Source organism: Psammomys obesus, unplaced genomic scaffold (assembly GCF_907164565.1).
Source record: "Psammomys obesus unplaced genomic scaffold, mPsaObe1.curated_primary_1811, whole genome shotgun sequence".
NCBI classification, from domain to species: domain Eukaryota; kingdom Metazoa; phylum Chordata; class Mammalia; order Rodentia; family Muridae; genus Psammomys; species Psammomys obesus.
The window spans coordinates 32,925,258-32,944,642 of NW_026596079.1; the positions used below are offsets into that span (position 1 = coordinate 32,925,258).

Sequence of the window (19,385 nt, forward strand, 5' to 3'; positions counted from 1 at the left end):
TAAGATTTTTTTTTATTGTCATTGTTCTGTTATCTCTAGAGTTGGAACACACACCCAATAGAGATAGTTTTGAATGAGAATAAGGGCTAAGCTGAAACTAAATTTGGACATGTTCCAATAGCTCATTTAGGGGCACCAAGAAAACTCTTCTTTCTTCTAGGATTCCTAGAATACCCACAGATCTCAAAGGTAAATATTCAGCCTGATGAAGGTCTAGAACAGTTTTGACACAAAGATTCCTAGAAAGTTCATTGACCTAGCCTGTTGAGAACTGGAGCTTTCTAAATGATACAGAATGCCAGAAGAGGTTAATTTATTTAGTTTGACTGTTTTGTTTTTGAGACAGTCTCACTGTGTAGCCCAGCTGGCCTTGGATTTTCTGTGATGCTTCTGCTTCTGCCTCCTCAACACTAGGATTAAAGGCATGAGCCACCATGCCTGGTGTTTTCCAATCCTTAAAGGATTCTCTGTTTCGATGGTTCCTGGAGGTGGAACATCTGCTGCCAAATCTGAGACTACTGTAATTTTTAATGAAATAAAAACATACAAGCGTAAGCAATCAACAGAAACTTATATTCTGAAGAAACCTGAATATTTTTGATTAAAGGTAATGATTACATGTCAAATAGTATAAAAAATACTTTAGTATATTTCCTTGAGTGCCGTAAGCTTTTTCTGGTTGTACAGCAAAATAGCTGATGAATAAGCAGTTCTAATAGTTTTGTTTTTTTCAGCCTGTTCTTCAGTACGGCACTTTAGATGCTTCCTGAAAAAAAAAAAAAAAAGACAATAATACATTTTTTTTAAAAGAGGGATAATAATGTATGGCATATGTTAATGTATGTGTCATTAATTTTAACTTGGCAACTATATAATTTATTAATGATTTGAAATAAAAATTTCCTAATTGGCAAAATATCAAATTTTGGAAGATAATTGAAAATCAAGCCATTTAATTATCAATCACAAAGTACACTTAGGTAATGGCTTTATAAGTAGTATTTGCTGTACTATTAAACAATTTTGAAAGAAAAATATGTTTTTTTGTTAACATTCTGAGAAACACATCAGACATAAAGCTGACTTGTGCAACTTGTGTGTTGGTTGTTTACTTATACGGTGGACCTAATTAGTCTCTGCCACTAGGAGGTAAGCCATTGAGTAAGATAAGCCTCCATGCTCCAGCTGTTGATGTTAGCCTTGTTTTGCTGTTACTATTTCTAGAACAGCATCACAGTGACCTTTCATCCTGGCTTCCTTTATATCTAGTTTAAAATCCAGTCTTGGGGCCTTTATTTGAATATTTCAGTAGTCTAAATTACTGCCCCACTTCAGATTGCTCTTCTGTCTTATTAATGTTCCTTATGTGACGCTTCCATTTCATCAATCTTCCCCAAATCAGAAGTGTTTATCTTTTAAATCAACCATAAACTGATCAGTATCTGCCAAACCTTTAAGCCCCTACTTAACTAACATTCCATTCTAATCAGAGGTAAGGGCTTCTTCTTTGAAGAGTTAAAATCAATTCCAGTGCATTTTTAGTACCCATACTACATAAAGTATACACTCGTCTAGGTGCTCAAAGTTTAATGAAAAATGTATTTTGAAAATAATTTCAGTGCAAGTACATAAAGGCCTATGGTAATTATATGAATGAAGAGATAGAGGAACAGGGGAAAATATTTCACAGAATGGAAAGGAAGAAAGGAAAGTTAACTAGAGAAACTAAGACAAACCTAGAAAAAATGTTGAAAGAGGGAGGTAGACAAACCTAGAAAAAAATGTTGAAAGAGGAAGGTAGACTTGAGAAGTATATGAACATAGTCTAGATGGTAGAAGTATGTAGAAGTGAAAGAATGAATTTATTTACATATTATTTTCAGTGCTGAGATTGAACTCAAGGCTTTACACGTGCTAATAAGCATATCATTGAGCTATATAGTTGCCAGCCCTGGAATTTAGTATAACAGGAAGATGTCCATAAACCTGTTTTTTAGTCTCTGGTCTTAATTATATTTTGTGCACAGTGACACTTGGCAGTTACTATTATCACCGCATGTTCTTTTGTTTTGTAAAGTGAAATCTAGCCCCATATCTTTAATCCCATTACTTGGGAGGCAGAGGGAGGGCAATCTCTCAGTTGGAGGCCAGTCTGGTCTACAAAGAGAGTTCTAGGACAGCCAAGTCTACACAGACAAACCCTGTCTCAAAATCAAAAACAAAATACAAATAACAAATATAAAAATACAAAACAAAACAACCAAAAAAAAAAGTGAAATCTAATAATGATTTAGAGGGTAAAAGTGAATTGAGTTCATGAAGAAAGGTTTAGGAGGCTAACACAGTGGATGAAGGAAGACATGTGCAGTGAGGAGACTTTAAATGCAGACAGATATGAGACATTATGGTCTGATGAAGATGGAGAAGAGCTCATGATGGATGTAGAGTTCAAAGAAAAGAATGAAATCTCCATATGAACTGGAGGGGTCAGGAAAGCATGCTATCATTTACTGAGAGGAGGTAGGTATGGGGAAGAAGTGAATGAGGACTCAGAGCTGACTGCATTTAAAGATATGTCTTATCCTACTCCCACATCTTTCTTTGTTCCTATTTTTCCTTCTCTTTACAAACTGTAGATATTTTAAGCAACACTCCCAGGCTTTACATCCTGCTCGTGAGTGACATTTAACATCATTTAGAATCATTTTATCTCAAAAAGACCTCCCTCTCTTTTAATCTCTTCAAATTCACTGTCTACCTGTCACATCTGCTCCTAGCATTATTTACAGCAGGACATACCTGACGTTACTCAAGCCAAGTCAGTTAGAGCCCTGTGGCCACAGTTCCTGGTTCACTGCTAAGCGTGCGTCCCAATCCAGACCAATGGCTTGGCTGTGGGGTTGGGCTTCTGGATCTGTTGAGAACGGTGTCTGTGCTTTGTGTTGGCTGCTGCATTATATAACACAGAGGTGTGTGCTGGCCTTTTCCACGAAGATTGGAAAGAAGAGCCAGCACGGAAGCTAAGCTATCATTAAGCAGAGCAGTGCCAAAGGGGTCTAGTAGCATCAACGGAGTCCTTGACTCTGCTGTGGCAGAAACCACATCACTTCTGGGTTTCTTAGTTAACTGGTTAGTTGCATAAACCATTCCAAGCTTCCTTTGCCCTTTCTAACATCTGAGGAGTTCTGAGATTACTGTACTTCTCCACCCCCACATTCTTGTATTCCAACACATAAGGGCAGTATCATTTGCATGGAGTTATTTTTTCTGCCAGTGAACTTGTACTTCTCTTTACACCTCCAGGGGTGCCAGACACAACGGCTGTACAAACAGCTTTTGCTTAGGAAACACTCGCTGGCCCCTGTGAACCTGGAGACAAAAGGTTACATACAAAGTGAACTGCACTTACCATGGCTGTGTGCAAAATGAAAACTGCCGCCGTAAATACTTCCAAGAGCAATAGGCTTCCTACGAGACAGCCTGTGACTACAGCCAGCGTCTGGACAGGGGTACCCACGGAGGACGCTGTGCTGTGGCCACTGCTGCTGCTGCCACTGCTGCTGCTACTTCCACCGCCACCAGTGACAGTCTGTGCGGACAGGCTGAAGGTTCTAGATTCCACCCGAGCAGTATTTTCCAGGATAAATTCAATTTTATAGTTTTTTCCTAGGAAGGAAAACATGGCAGTAGCTGACTTCTCTGCTTGTTTTCAGTCAGTTTCCATCTAGTTTTTATTGGCTTCAAAATTGTGACTAATTTCTAATGACATTTTTGTTTGTTTGTTTGTTTGTAAATGGAGTCAGGTGACATAGAGTACAGAAAGGAATGAAAAAGTTTTCAGGAGTTCAGTCTCAATCTAACCACAGGCTTGGGTAGCGGTACTGTCCCTAGGCAGGTAGATTGGGTATGAGCAAAAACTACCCAAACAAGCCAGAAAGTAAGCTAAAAAGTGATCATCTTCCATGGTTTCCGTGCCAGGGTTTTGCTTTGAGTTTCTGTCTGGACTTCCTTAAGTGACAGGCTATTCTCTAGACATGTAAGCTGAAAACCTTTTTCTTCCCTAAGTTGTCTTTGGAAGTGGTGAATTTATTGTAGCAACAGGAAATAAACTTATTCTCTACAGCATCTGGTTTGTGGAACTCAAAGCACCACAAATCCTCATATGCACATATTTTCTTCTTTTCATTAACTTGCAGAAAGCCTACAGCCAAGTTCCTAGCTCAGCTCTGAACTCTTGCTGAGATTATTAAGTTACCACACACATACTTCTTCTTAAATAAAAGTGCATATATTAATCTTTCTTTTTTTTTCTGCTCTTCCCTATCAATCTTTCTTATGAAATGTTACATATTTAGTGAGAAAGAAAAGGAGCAATAACAGACAAGACGAGAATACAAACCATGTTATACTTTTTATATAGTCTCAAATTATGTTTAAATTTCTCTAATCACTATTTTATTTTTGTATATTAAATGTATTTTATAAGTGAGACCAACTATATTCAGAAAAGACAGGATATCACATTCTGATTTCTATAATTTATTGACCAAAATATTGTAGAATATTTTCTCCACACAAAGAAAATAGACATCTCTTTACTGCAGAGATATATGACGATCTAATTTGGTCCACTTACCTATTCTATGAGGAGTGAGGTCTGTATAGTTGGCCCAACAGGTCCTAAATGGAATTGTTGTATTTCCACTAAGGCCACTGACCTGGTTGTTACTGGAATCCTTTAGGATAGCCTTCAAAGTAAGTGATGTAATTCCAACTGATACACAGTTACCCTCAAGAAGAAAGAACAGTGGAGAATTATAACAAATGTCCTGTCCTGTCTCTTTAAAACAGATAAACTATTTTTAATGTCTATTAAAAGTTTAAAATCTACATAAACTCTGAACCTCACAGAACGAGATTTTGAACATGAACAGAAAAGTGCATTCATTTCACAAGAGTGGGAAACAGTAAATAGAAGAGGCTATCCACAGGCTGGTTCAAGCTGCCAGAGAGCCAAAGGCCTTCACTCAAGAAGGATGTGAGCTACAACTCACCTCAGGATCTACTGCCTTCACTGAGGGCTGTTGAACAAAGGGCTGTCCTGGCTGTGCTACCATTGGTTGAGCAATCACTATGAGTGAAGACACGAAGGCCAGGTAGTGAACAGGAAACGCAGATCTTTCAACTGGCTGGGCAGTCACCTGACATGATCAGAGGAAGGAAGTGGTTTTTCCAGGACAAATTACATTTCACAGCAAACTCAGCCAGGCTGAGTATAGTCTTCAGTTTATTTAAAACTGAAAATTCAACATGTGAAATTGACATTATTATAAAATTTCCTTTAGATCAAAGCTATTATTAAAATTATTATTAAAAACATTATTAAAAATATTCAAAGCAAAGTAGATGTGAAAAGTTAAGTGTTAGAACATAAGGTCATGCTCAGTCTCTCGTGTGTGTGTGTGTGTGTGTGTGTTCTTGTAGTGACATGCACCTATGAAGGCCAGAGAGGATGTAGGATGGAGGATGGAGGATGTAAAGTAGGCAGATGTCCTTCTTCATCACTTTCTGCCTTACTTGCTTAGGACTTGGTCTCTCACTACCCTGAAATTAATTGTTTTTAAACCTGTCAGTATCCAAGTTGGTTTTGGTCATAGTGTTTTATCATAGCAATAAAAGCCCAAGAAACATGCCTGCACTGTAAGCACACTAACTCATTGAGCCATATCCCAACTCTCAATCTTTTATTTCTTAAACTATATTATTACCATTTTAGTTAACCCATAAAATTGAATTAGAAGGATGTGCTATCTAAATTTCTGTTTTGAACTATAAAGAGGATCTTAATTCTATTTTAAAAGCAACACCATTTTTAAAAGATTAAATGTTTTTATTCTGGTTGTATGTTCTTACCTTGATCCAGCCAGAATCAGTTGTGGGGGGGATGGGACTGGTAATAGACATGGAAGAAATATTGAACCCAAGGGTAGTACTAATTTTTCCTAAGATGACAGCTTGCCCAAGAGAGCCAGTAATTTTCTGGAGCTCAGACAATTGCATTTGACCTATGGAGAAAAAGGATTAGGACATTTTGACTACAAGAATACAGAATTGTGAAAATATGAGAAACTTTTTGGCTTCAGTTTTATTTGTATTCTTCATCACATTATAGACTACTAAGACTTTAGTGCTCAAAAAGAATACAACAGTCATATTAATTAACAGGAGTAAATGAAGAAATCAACAGAATGTTGTAAAATAGGATTTAAGAAAGAAAAAAGAACAGTTAGAGAAAAACACACACACACAAATATGACTGAAAGCACAGAGAGAATGTGCCTCTTGGTTTAAACTTCCCAATTTCATTCTTTGTTAAAAGTAAAGTATTATCAGTCCTTTCTGTCACCAACACATTACTTTTTCAGAACAGAATATTTTTAGAGTTTAAATATAAAAAGCATCCACCCTATTATTAGTACATGCATTAATAACTTGCTAAAGTTATCAAGCTCCTAACAACCTGTTACCTTCTTTGGATATCTGGTAATTTGGAAGGTGGTTCTTCAGGATGAGTATGCTTTCCATTCTCCTTCTTTCATAGCAGACCTGGTATTTCCTCTTAAACCTACCACCCCCACAAGGATTCCTACTTTATGAACTGACACCTTCATATTCCTTTTGACAAAGTCTGATACTTTTCCTTGATTTCTTCTCCACTTCTCTACCAGATCATATTTAATCATACACTAATTTTCAACCCTCTTTGTCCTTACTGTCAAAATCTTAGCTAAAGTTAGTTGTTCTTAAAAAATAGATCTTAATCTGGCCTGCCAGTTTCTACTTTATTCTGCATACTGCAGTCAGAGTGATTTTTAGAAAACCACTACAGCCAGTATGTTCTTAAGATCCTCTAGCTTAAAAGATCCATCACCCTTCGTATCCCAAGTCATGCCTTCAGGACTCAAACCACTGAATTTCTGCCATTAAGGATGAACTAGAAAGCTTGGTGTGGTCAGTGGCATTAGCCAATGAGCTTACTTGACACATTCAAAACAACACTCGGAATTTTCAGGTCAGTTTGAAAGCTTGCTTGTGTGACTTAAACTCTGGGAAAAAGGCTGAGTCTTACAGATTCCTCCATATCTCCTAACTCTTTCCAGATATCTTCTCCAAGAAGATCTCTTAAGTATGAGTGTTTCTTTGGTCTATGCTAGAAGCACTAAGGTGCAACATTCCATGTCCATTGTTGTTTTATGCTCCCTGGTTCTCAGCACAGTGGCAGGGCCAACCTCTGTGGTGCTGCTAATGCTTCTTCCATCTCTGCTGACTGCCAGGTCAATACTGAAGGATTTAACGTGAAAGCTTCTTATTCCTGACCAGAGGATTTTCTCCATTCAGAGGTTTCCTCAGCACTTATGCTACTTCTTTATAGGGTGCCTGACCCTGTGTGAATGCTATATGACTATGTGTACATCCTGGGTAGCCTGATGGTATGTGAAAGCTGTATGACTATGTGTATGTATTTCTTTTTGCTTCTCCATGTTTTGTGTGATTCATCCATTCCAGGACAAGTTGTAGGGCTTTCCTTGAGACTTGAGACTGTACCCTAGTCTGTGCTTTGAAAACACACCGTTAGCTTGCTTTTCTTTATGTTCCTATATTCTGTGATCTCAGAACTGTACCTTATATTTGTCAGGGTTTATCTGATCACGCTACAAGAGAGTGAACAATTCTCCTATATACTATGGACCTACTGCAACTCGTAGATTAAAGTCATACTGAGACCAGAGCATTGATCATGTAACTCCAGGGAACTACAGAGCTGCAGAAAGTCAGCTGTGACTTCTGGCAGATAGTATCATTGAAGCCATTGCTGCAACCCAAGCCTAGGCTTTCTGTTCTTCTAAGCTTCCTCTTCTAATTGGTTATTTTAACCTATTTTCATACTTTATCACTCATTTATAAAGTCACTTCCTATTAATTCAGATCCTTTTGTTTAATTTATTAATGTGCAAATCCTTCATAATTTCTCAGCAAGCTATTATTATAGGAGTATAGAAGTAAAATGGTTTGTAGGCCCTTAGGGTTCAAGACATATGAGTAGTAGGAGTTCCTGAGAACAAGCCAGATCATGGTAGGTTTATTTATGGCTTTAGACTTCACAGTGACATCCATTTATCTCCATGTGTGGTATGCATACCTGTGGTAGAATTGCTTAAGAATGGAGAGGGAGCAGCCCCAATCTCAAATTCCACTATGAATCCTGTGGATCTCTTCTTCCGAAGACTTGCTCCTATTGTTTTGCTGACTCGAATTTTGTCACTTGGTATTTTTAGGAACAAGGCAAGATTTCTAACCAGACTGTGTGAACTGAAAAACTCATCTTGTGTCACAGCAGGCAGGTGGAAAGACACAAATATGACTGAGGCACTGTGGACCTCCACAGGTGTAGATCCTTTAAGCAAAAGATACAGCATCTGGAAGGTTCTATCAAAGTAATTTTCACCAGGGATAGTGGAATCCAACTTAGGAAAGAATTTCTCTGTGAAAGAAAAGGGCCAAAATAGCACTTTTGAGTATATTTCTATTAGCAGACAATATTTAATATTTGTTTGAACTCCAAATAAGTTCAGCATCATCATTGTTATAACAAAGCATACATATTAAAAACAAGATACTTATAGAACTAAGTTGCAAAGTTACAGTATTTTAAATAATGCTATTAATAGTCATTAAATATAAAATTTATTTCCAAAATAATTAGCTATACACACAACCAGACTAATCGAAAGCTCAGGAACTTATCTTGTACTTGCAGAATACTACTTATATATTTTGAGTCTTATAGCCATGGGTGAAGGAATTTGGTGATTTAAAAGCATAAATTTAATGGTCTACTAATTTATGCAGTGCTAAGTGGCAATTCTTAAAAGAGCATTTATAATTTAATGTTTCTATTTTTACTGAGGACAGAAGGTATGTAATAAAAATGAAGGATCTATTAAAACATCTCAGAGGAGTCCTAAGCCAATGAAATGGGATTACATGCTAGCCTGTAAAAAATCTATGATTGATAAAACAAATTCTACTAGGAAATTGGATTTTGTGAAACAGGGGTAATTATACATTTACTGTGTATCTCTTTGTGTGTGTGTGTGTGTGTGTGTGTGTGTGTGTGTGCTTGTACACACGTGTGTGAACAGTACCAATAGAATTAAGTAACAAAGCTCCACATTTTAAGCCCCAAAGGCTGACATGTATTATAGGAGTAGAATAATTCATGCAGCTCCTGAGTGTACTTCAGTCTGTAAAGTAAAGAATGTGCCTTGTGTTACAAAGTGAATATGAATCCATATTCCTGTTAACAGTGTCTATACAATTCATCTTAGCTAAAATTTTCATGTTATTACAAGAATGAAAGGCATAGAGATTAAGGTAATAGAACAATTCAGGTAGGCTCTAAGTATAGAAAGGCTTGTGATACAAGGACATTCTGCGTTCGATGTGCTAAAGCGGTAAAGAATTCATGCTAAAACAATGCTATTTTTTAATTTTAATTTTTAGCTGGAGAAGTGATTGTATATGAGGCCCTTGGGTTTGAGCTTCACCATGGGGTGGGGGAAGAAAAAAAACAATGTTTTGAAAAACAAACTGACAAAACAGTTGTACAGTCTTGTTGATCTCTGAAAAGGCTTCTATGGTATTGTTTTCCAGACCTTTGTCTCTATATTAAATTCTGACAATTGAAATAGCTCCTAGTTTTCTAACTTTGAATGATAGTGCTTCATACCACATACATTGTTTTAAAAGAGTTATATATGCGTGAAAACTGAGCTGTAAATAGATGTTATGTTTGTGTTTAGGAGGTTAGCTTATAAAGGGAAATGCAGTTAACATCAAGGGCATGTGTTTAAGAGTTAGGCAACATTTTCAAGTCCTTGTTTGTCTGTTCTGGCTTTGAGACTGCTATGAACTGAATTGCCTGCTCTTCAGACTCCTGTGTTGAAGCCTTAATTCCCTGCTTGATGGCGGAGCTCTTTGGAGGAAAAATACGCTTATATAAGGTTGTGAGTGAAGACTTAATTATGGAATTAGAACCTTTAAAGAAAAGAAGCCTGAGAGTTAGCTTTCACACAGACTGAGAACACATCAAGAAAGAAGCCTTTGCAGTTCAGAAAACAAAAAAAACCAAAAAAAAACAAAAAAAAAAAAAAAACACCACCACCAACAACCTCTCATCAGAATTGTGAGAAAAATAAAAATGCCAGTTTGGTGCCTCACACTTTTAATTCCAGCACTTGGGAGGCAGAGACAGGCAGATCTCTAAAATCAAGGCAAGCCTGGTCTCCAGAACAAGTTCCAGGACAGCCAAGGCTACACAGAGAAACCCTGTCTAAAACAAACAAACAAATGAATGAATGAATGATTGTGCTGTTTAAGTAAAAAGAAAATAACTTGTGCTTTTAAGTATGTGGGGTTTTGTTACAATAGTCTAAGGAGACTAAAGCAGAAGCTTTAGCAAGTAACATCACTTTCCCTACCTCACTTTACTCAGCTGTTTGTTACTTTGTTACAATGATTAGCGAACAAAACATTTAGAGCCCAGTGGCAGACAACTGAGGATGTCTCTGGAAAGTTTGGCTATTCTATTAGTACTAAAAACAAGGCTTGTTTTACAACGGCAAAGGTATTGCTTTTAATTTGCTGTTAACGTTTCTGCAATGGTGGCCAAGATCATGGAGCACACAGGTAAGAGAGCCAACTGTGCTTGTGGAACACAGTGTCAGCTGTCAATAATATTAGAATTCCACTTAATAAAAGGCCCTAAGTGAACAGGGATAAATCTTGGTCTACAAATATCACTATTTAGATAAGTGTAGCCTTTGTCATTTATTACATTTAAATCAAATTTATCGTATCCTATTTAATAATATTGATATCATATTAGCTTTCTTGACAACACTTCTGATATCTAAAGTTAATTCATGTTTTGCCCTCTATAGAACAGAAGTAAAGCTGTGGGGAAATAAAAATTTTGAGCAAAATCTCTTTGAACGTAAGAATAGGTAAGCTCCATACACAAAGAAGGAAAACTTTGTCAGGAAGTAATAAGCATATCCATTACAAAAGCTCTTATCTTCATGCACAGGGAGGTAATGAGTTCCACCAGCCACTGGTCTTCAAAGCACTTTATGAACAGTCACAGCCTAGTTTCTGCTGAATGGGACTAAAAATGTACTTTCTTCTTTATTCAGCAGTACTAAAGGAAATAATGCAATCATGAAACATTGCAAAGAATGTTTACAAGTAACTGGATACACACACACACACACACACACACACACACACACACACACACACCATTTGTTCTCTCCTGAAGAAATACCTGTGTTCAGATGCCTATCAAATTCACAGTGTTTCTTTTGGGCATTCCATGCTGTATTTTTGGGACAGACCAAGGAATTGTTCACGTAGACATCCAAACGCTGACGTGTGGAAAAAAAAACTCCTACTAGAACACCCTGTTAAATACAAACGTTCATATGTTTGTATTAGAGCAATAAGATGTGTTCCACCTATGTACACCCTCTATAAGATACCGAAAGCAAGTTTTTGTGAACATCTGGCAAATATTGTACGAAGATTAAAGATACGCTTGCATTTAACCATTCATGCAGATATGATAAATTAGCCCTTAAAAGCTGAGTCTCAGTAGAAGAGTGTAATGAAAGAAAGAAATTATTAGAAAAGTCACACCCTAAGCTGAAGTAAGGGTCCTTTGCAAAGATAATGAAATACAAAAAGATACTTTCAAATCCAGAGGCTGGGAGATGCTGAGCAGTATTCTGCTTTACAGAAACACAAAATTAAATTTGTAATGTTGAAACCTATCTCACAGAACTTTGGTGGGAATACTCATAAAAATCAGCTGAAACATGGGAGATTTCCATAGGGTCTTGTAAGTCATTGTTAAGGCTTTGATTCACACAGATGAGTGTGGAGATAATGAAAGGCAGAGAAAGACCTGATCTGGTCTTTGCTAGAGGAGAGCCCTAAGATTTCTTTTCTGGCTGAGGTGAGAGCAGACCCTTGGAGGGCAAAAGTAGAACAGAGAGAAGGGTTGGCAGGCAATCGCCTTCATCTAGGGAAACAAAAACATTACTTCCCTGAATGGTAGGAAGAGGTCTTCTGACTGGATGTTTGAAAACTCATCAGGATTCATGGGTGAAATGGGTAAGGAATGTAATAGAGAGTAATGATAATAATAATAATAATACAATAAAAGCCCACGATTTATTTTGAGCAATTGAAAGTAAGTGGATGGAATATCACCTCGAAAGGAAGGATTTCTCCCACTGTTCCTGTGTTGCTGCTTCACCTGCTCAAAGGTTTTCCTGTATCTAACATTCTAGGACTTTGATATTTTGTATATGTATGAAAGAAAGTCTGAGTTATGAGACTACCATTCAACATGATACTTTTTTCCACTGACAGTCTGAATAAGTATAACGCTCTCAGCTGAGTTCCATTTACAGCAAAGATTTGACATTATCAAAGATATTTTAAATAATATGATGAAAACACTCCAATGAATTCTAAAGGCATTTCTGGATTGTATATTGCTAATAGAATCATGGAAGAATACAAAAAAGATCCATAACTTTAGGTAATACATGATTAGTATAAAAATTTAGGTTTGCTTGCTGGTCACACTATTGTAGATATCACTGTCAACTCGCATATGTCAATGCATATTGGGAGGAAGCATTTGGCACATGCATATTCTTTCATGCCGAGAAAACCTATCCAGATTAACGGATCTCTTTAAATGAGCAAGAAGGATGACAATATTAGAAAAGGCAGGAATGAGAGTTAATTGCTAGCAATATGAAACTATGGCAACCTTTAAGTCATTATTTTTATCTAGGCTCACCTTATTATGCTCAACATTAAGCAACATCAGCCGAAGATTCTGAGGACTGGTCCCAGTGAAGTAAACCTCATACGTTTTGTTCAGAGCCACTATGCCATGGAACAGGGACAGCCTTCTTTGGCACGTATACCCTGCACACCAGCCATGGTCCTGTGGGCCTAATCCATGCAAAATTAAAGTTCATGTTCCTATTTCAAGAATGAAGTTTTTTTTTTCACAAATTATGAGGAACCATTATATTGAAAATAAATTGTCAGAGTTTAGCTCAGATATAAACTCAGGATGTAAATGTATTATTCATCTGCTGTCTACACAGATTTCTAAGGTGGTTCAAAAACTTTGGCTTTAAATGGAAGGCAGAGAAGTGACTTGCTCCTGTTATCCTTACTTTCATGTTTATTTGGGTTAAAAGGGTATTTAGCTATGACTTGTATTATAGATTAAAACTTGTCACTACTGCAATATATTCAAGATTCACCAGTTTTCTGAGATTGTTTCTAGAAAATGTGCAGGAGTACATTTGTTACATTGGAGCCTACCAACAAAGAATGGACATTTGTATTCCTGAACAAGACTCATCAAGGTTTGTGATCATTGCACATTTGTATATTAGTCAATTCATACATTACACAACCCATTTGACTTGGGGGAGCTTTGGGAATTGAACCTAAGGGCTCGTGTATGCAAGGTATGAATCCTCCCTCCAAACTGTTTCCGTAATCCTTCATATAGGTTTTGAGGCAGAATTTCACCAAGCCATCCGTTTTAGCCTTGCACTCACTCTGCAACCAGATCCTCATTGAGCCTGCACCATAAGGCCCAGCTAACAGGTTTGTTTGCTACAAGTCTTTATTCTTTTCTTATAATAATAGTAATCGTAAATTTTTGTTAGCCACTGGCATAGGCACCCTTGGAGAGTTAATGTGATTAATGAGCTAAAATCATGTGAGCACACTCTATCTTCAAGCACATATTCTAGAAAGCTGAAGCGCAGCAGATGGTTTTCTACTTGCGTCTAGACATGTTCAGAATGAGGACAGCGTGGCTTTCACAGCAAGCTTCTCTATTTCAATAAAAACAACATGAGATATGACTGACAAAAACCTCCTGACATATTTCTTCATTAAGTTTGCTGAACTGTCTGGCTCACTTAGAAGCCTTATTAATATTTATAACTGAATTTCAATCAAATTTTGAATAAATATGAACTTCCAAGTATCAATGAGAATGTAACCTCATCCCTTAGCACACAAAACATAAACCCTACTTTAAATATATTTTCTTTGTGGATTTTAAAAACAAACATAAAGAAATATTCATGTATAAAGTAAAAAATTTAAAGCTAAAAAGCCAATTATTAAAAACAAAATTTAGCATTAAGACTTGAAAAAAATTAGTGATAGTAATTTTTTGTGAGTAATTTTTCTCCAAGCCTACATAATTTTCATAACACTTTCATGATTTTTTCACTAAGTATCATCTACTTAACACTTTTTAAAATTGATCAACACTGTTGAATTTTAACTTATTTATAAGGGAAACAATGTCACTGTAGTAAGTGGAAAACTTATACTTCCTTTCAAAAGAAGAAAAATAAATATAATGACATCTCTCCATCACAAAAACAGAATAATTTGATAACTTCTCTGCCACTCCATCATTATTCACTGACTTCTTTAAAATTATTTCCATAACCTCTGTTTTGCAAACCTAAAAGGCAGTATTTGACATTGATTGCTAGCTGTGGAAACTGAGTAAGGAAAGCCAGAAAACCATGGAACTTTCAAATTTATCTAATTTAGTAATTTTCTTTCACAGGTTTTTAAAAAGTAGATTGTGTGAGAGAATGGCCACGTAGTTGACTCCTAGAATGTTTTTGACACCACATTATGGCACAGCCAGGTCATGGAAATCTGTGTGGTCCAGGGTCTGTGCCCCATCAGTGCTAAGCTTGCTGAGTGAGTAACATGAGCCTAAGCACTGTTTTGGGGATGTACAATAATTATATGTCCTGTGTTTTTGGTACCTTTTAGAAATTAATCTTAATAATTGAAAAATTATTGGTCTCCAAAGTCAATCTGAAACTCTATGGAAACCATTTCCTCCCATTTTTATTCTGGCGATTGAGGGCCATAATGGGAGAAGCCTAGACCTAGGACTTTCATGAATTATTCTCAAAAGTCAAAGGAATAAGCTATGTGTTTATAAAAACAGCCCCCATTAGCTGCAAAATATGTTCAAAGATTTTATAGTAAAGTCAAGAGTCACAAAATACCCTTCTTAAGTATTCTGAATTATCAAGCTTCCTTTTAATTTACATAAGGCAATGTGTATTTTTGAAGATGTTTAGGCCAAACTTTTTCTTTAAACTATTTATGCATCCTTATCAATAAAGTGTGACAATCATTACAGGAATAACTTTTCTCTTCCTTTTCCTTCTTTGGCTCTTCTTCATTTCTTCTTCTTCCTTCAAATACTCTCTATGAAATAAATGTCCTGGCTTTCTTGGATGAAGAACTGCTAAAAAGTCAAAGCTCACCCTTGCACCTAGAAAATTCTTAAATATGGAAGACAAAGAATTGTTTATATTTGCCACTTTATATGTAACTATTTTTACAGATAGTTTTCTGCATTTAATAAGTGCTTTGCTACCTCAGGTTCATTTACAATGAATGCTCACCATTAATGAGATCAACATAACCACTGCTCATGATAGCCACTGGGGAAATTCTTCTTGTCTCAGAGTCAGAGTCCAGGCTTTCTATAACCATCATTGCATACTCCATTCCAGAACACTGATAGCTTTGCCACTCTGGGACGTATTTACAGGTTTCATCTCTAATAATGCCTATAAACATGTGTATTAATAGTTTAGAAATGATAAAAAATCTCTGCAAAATTTCTTCTTATTTTGTATATAAGGTCAATAAACAGAACCTACAAGTTACTGGTTCATCACTGAATTCTTGAAAAAAAAACATTTTGATTCATAAACTTGAGGTTTAATAATATCCAACCAACCTTTATAAGGTGCCTTCTCTGTGACAGGAATTCTACTTCCATTCAAGAATGTAAGCATTGCCTTAGGAATTCTATAGTCTCCAATTCCCAGTTGGCTGTTTCCATCCCACTCATACTCTGCTTGAGGGATCACTGACCCAGAATTCCCCAGAAATGAACCATCCAAGTCTCTAAGAAAAGATTTTCTTTTGGCATCACAAACCATGTCCACACAATCAGATGGATTCACTTTACTAGGAAGAAAAAGCAAAATGAATCACTGAGGTCATTGATTGAGTCTTATTTCAAAAAGAATTTCTAGTGGAACAAAGTAGCCTACACAATTAGCATTGCAAAGAGGAATTTTTTTCATGGTATTTTTTTGGTTCATTATTACCTGTGGGATATATACTTAAACTTCATGTTGGCATTCCATATTTTGTGTAATTATAGATTTGACTTTTGTGTGTTGTTTGCAATATGCTAACATTTCTCTATATAGCAGACGGATGTGTATTCTGTTGTAATACGATGGACATCTCCATGTTGGCCAGGTAGTCTTTGTTAATGTTCTCACCATTCTTGTCTCTACACATGATAAATTACTACTTACTATAAAATAATATAAATATTTAATAATAGTTGCCTATTTCATATTTCTACCTGTTATCTTAAGACTCTATGATAGTTGAAGGCTGCTATATATTGTTATAGTCCCTTGTCTATGTACATACATAAAGTTGGATTGTTATACTTCTGTTATACTGGAAACTATTCTTTAGGTAACTATCTTGTAAGTGTCTCACACAGTTCAACCTAAAATGATACATTGGCTTCATTTTCAGGTGCCTGTCGTGTTAATTGATTGTCTTCAGCTGTAATAATGAAAGCTGCTGAATATGCAATGTACCACACATTCAGATCATATCCTGTGTACTTAGAGTTGCTAGGATGTACACTGAAGAAATATATTTCATCTTAGAGCTATAGCAATAATACAATAGATGAAAGCTTGGATCTATTATGTGAAACCTAATATATCTCTGATTTTATTTTGTTGTTGGAGAAATGTTATCAGTTATCTCTTTAATCACATGCTTGGGACAATTTTGATAAATATTTTAATGGTTCAAGTGTTCCTTATATTCAAGTATGTGTAGTGTTCTTTTGTAAACAAATCTGTAAGGAAAGTGCTGAGGGACTCAAACTGAGTGGCTGTGTGCCATATCTTCATTCAGGTTCCCAAGAGCCTCAAACATAGTGGATTTTTGGGTGAGTTATGGAAGGACACTTTTCAAAATGGAGGAAGAGAAACAACATATAGATGCCTGCCTGTAGTCTTCAGAAAAGCTTTGTTCTGATCCTATGCAATGTCTTGGAAAGTGAATTGCATTGAAGAGACTTTGCTACCTCAAGATGAGTTGGGTAGGGCAACCTTATTCTCCAGAAACAGTCAATTATTTTTCCTAGATTGAAAGAGTGATGATAACAATTTGTATTGCATGGATTTCTATAATCACAAATGTAAAAAAAAAAAAAAAGCGCTATGATCTCTGTAATTACAATGTAAAAAAGGGTATCTGTGTCTTTGCTTTTGAAGGCTGAGTGCACTGTTTGGCAAGGAACATCTGGAGATTGCCGACGTTTTTCAATAGAAATAAAACTAAAAGAATGGCAACTAAAATCACAATATAATCTTCATGGCCTAGACACTAAAACTATTCATGAAATACAAAGGCTTCAATGACCACTAAATAAGCAAATGTTAATTATTTAATGGGAAGTAGCTCCGTTCAATAAAACAACCATAGTGTAATTATGATTAAACAAATAAATATTGGGCTGTCATCAACATCAAATTGTGTGAAGTTGAGCTACTTATAGAACACTGGTTTTCTGGGGGATAGGCCTATCCAGTTATGGAGCACTGTTCCTTTTATTCTCCATAAGCTGGCCAAGTACGTCTGACAGAAAATTTCTTTTCTTGACTACTGTTTTATACCTAAATTCCTGTTCTATACATCATATAAAATTATCAGGAGTTGACTAGATTATTCTATGAACTCACATCTATAGAATCATTTTCTGGAAATGCCGTGACACTTAATGATTAGGAAAAGTCTCAGTTCCTGGTTTTATGTTGAGGTCTTTGATTCACTTGGACTTTACTTTTGTGCAGGGTGATAAATATGAGTCTATTTGCATTTTTCTAAATGTTGACGACCAATTAGACCAGCACCATTTGTTGAAGATGCTGTCTTTTTTCCATTGTGTGATTTTGGTTTCTTTGTCAAAAATTAAGTTTCCATAGGTTTGTGGTTTTATTTCTGGGTGTTCTGTTCGATTCTATTGATCCACCATTCTGTTTCTATGCCAGTATCATGCTGTTTTATTACTTTTGCTTTATAGTACAGCTTGACATCAGGGATAGAGATACCTCCAGAAGTTCTTTTACTGTACAGGATTGTTTTAGCTATTCTGTTTTTTTTTTTTTTTTTTTCTTTTCATATGAAATTGAGAATTGTTCTTTCAAGGTCTGTAAAACTATTGTGTTGGTATTTTGATAGGAACCTTGGAAGTAGGAGAAGATAAGGAACAGGACAGGAGCCTTCCACAAGGGGCCTCTGAGAGACTTCCCATTAGGGTGTGGAAGAAGATACTGAGACTTGTAAACAAACTTTGGGCAGAGTGTAGGAAACCTTATGGAAAAGAGGGAGATAGAAAGACCTGGAGGGGACAGGAACTGCACAAGGAGACCACCAGAGACAAAAAACCTGGGCCCAGGGGGCCTGGAGAGACTGATATTTCAACCAAGGACCATGCATGGAGAGGTCCTAGACCCCCTGCTCAGTTTCCAAGTGTGTTCCCTAGTAAGGGGTACAGATGCTGCTTATGACATGAACCCAGTAGCTGGCTCTTTGATCAGCTCCCCTTGGGGAGTGCAGCCTTGCCAGGCCACAGAGGAAGATGATGGAGCCAGACTTAATGAGACTTGATAGGCCAGGGTCAGTGAACTAGAGAAGGGGCATATGGAGAGAAGAGGGAGGGTGGGTAATGCTGGGAGAAGATGGAGGGGGCTAGAGCTGGGGTACAATGATTTGCAATAAACAAACACATAAATAAATAAGAAAAAGTCTCAGTTCCAAGTTTCTTTATAACTATAATTTCTGTGATTAGAATAACTGATGTGTAGTTCCCAAGCACATTTTCAGAGGGCCTGTGACAGGATATTTGGAAAAAAACAGGTAAAAAAAATATAATTAAAAAAAGTGATAGGAAGATGTCTCTTATTTCTTTATGCTGAGGGACGGAGCAACAGTACCAGAGAAAGCAGATGAAATCTGCATCCCTGTGCTTTTCATTTAATGATGATGTTCCTGTTGGCATGAAAAATAATGTGAGAACACTTGCAGTAAAGCTCAGCTTTCAAAACAACAAAGAATGTTTACAT

At 36.5% G+C, this 19,385-nt stretch overlaps 1 protein-coding gene across 1 annotated transcript in view; it reads right to left on the reverse strand.

Annotated features, from left to right (window-relative positions):
- Positions 1 to 706: 706 nt before the first annotated feature.
- Positions 707 to 19,385, reverse strand: part of Pkhd1l1 (PKHD1 like 1) — a 160,762-nt gene continuing 142,083 nt past the window's right edge. Inside the window, exons 69-78 of the mRNA XM_055626481.1 lie at positions 15,956 to 16,188; positions 15,615 to 15,782; positions 12,935 to 13,092; positions 11,387 to 11,522; positions 8,201 to 8,542; positions 5,914 to 6,065; positions 5,055 to 5,201; positions 4,637 to 4,790; positions 3,410 to 3,666; positions 707 to 766 (exon numbers count right to left, since the gene is read on the reverse strand). Of these exons, the coding sequence (XP_055482456.1) occupies positions 743 to 766; positions 3,410 to 3,666; positions 4,637 to 4,790; positions 5,055 to 5,201; positions 5,914 to 6,065; positions 8,201 to 8,542; positions 11,387 to 11,522; positions 12,935 to 13,092; positions 15,615 to 15,782; positions 15,956 to 16,188 (1,771 nt within the window). The 3' untranslated portion in view covers positions 707 to 742. The remainder of the gene's footprint in view (positions 767 to 3,409; positions 3,667 to 4,636; positions 4,791 to 5,054; positions 5,202 to 5,913; positions 6,066 to 8,200; positions 8,543 to 11,386; positions 11,523 to 12,934; positions 13,093 to 15,614; positions 15,783 to 15,955; positions 16,189 to 19,385) is intronic.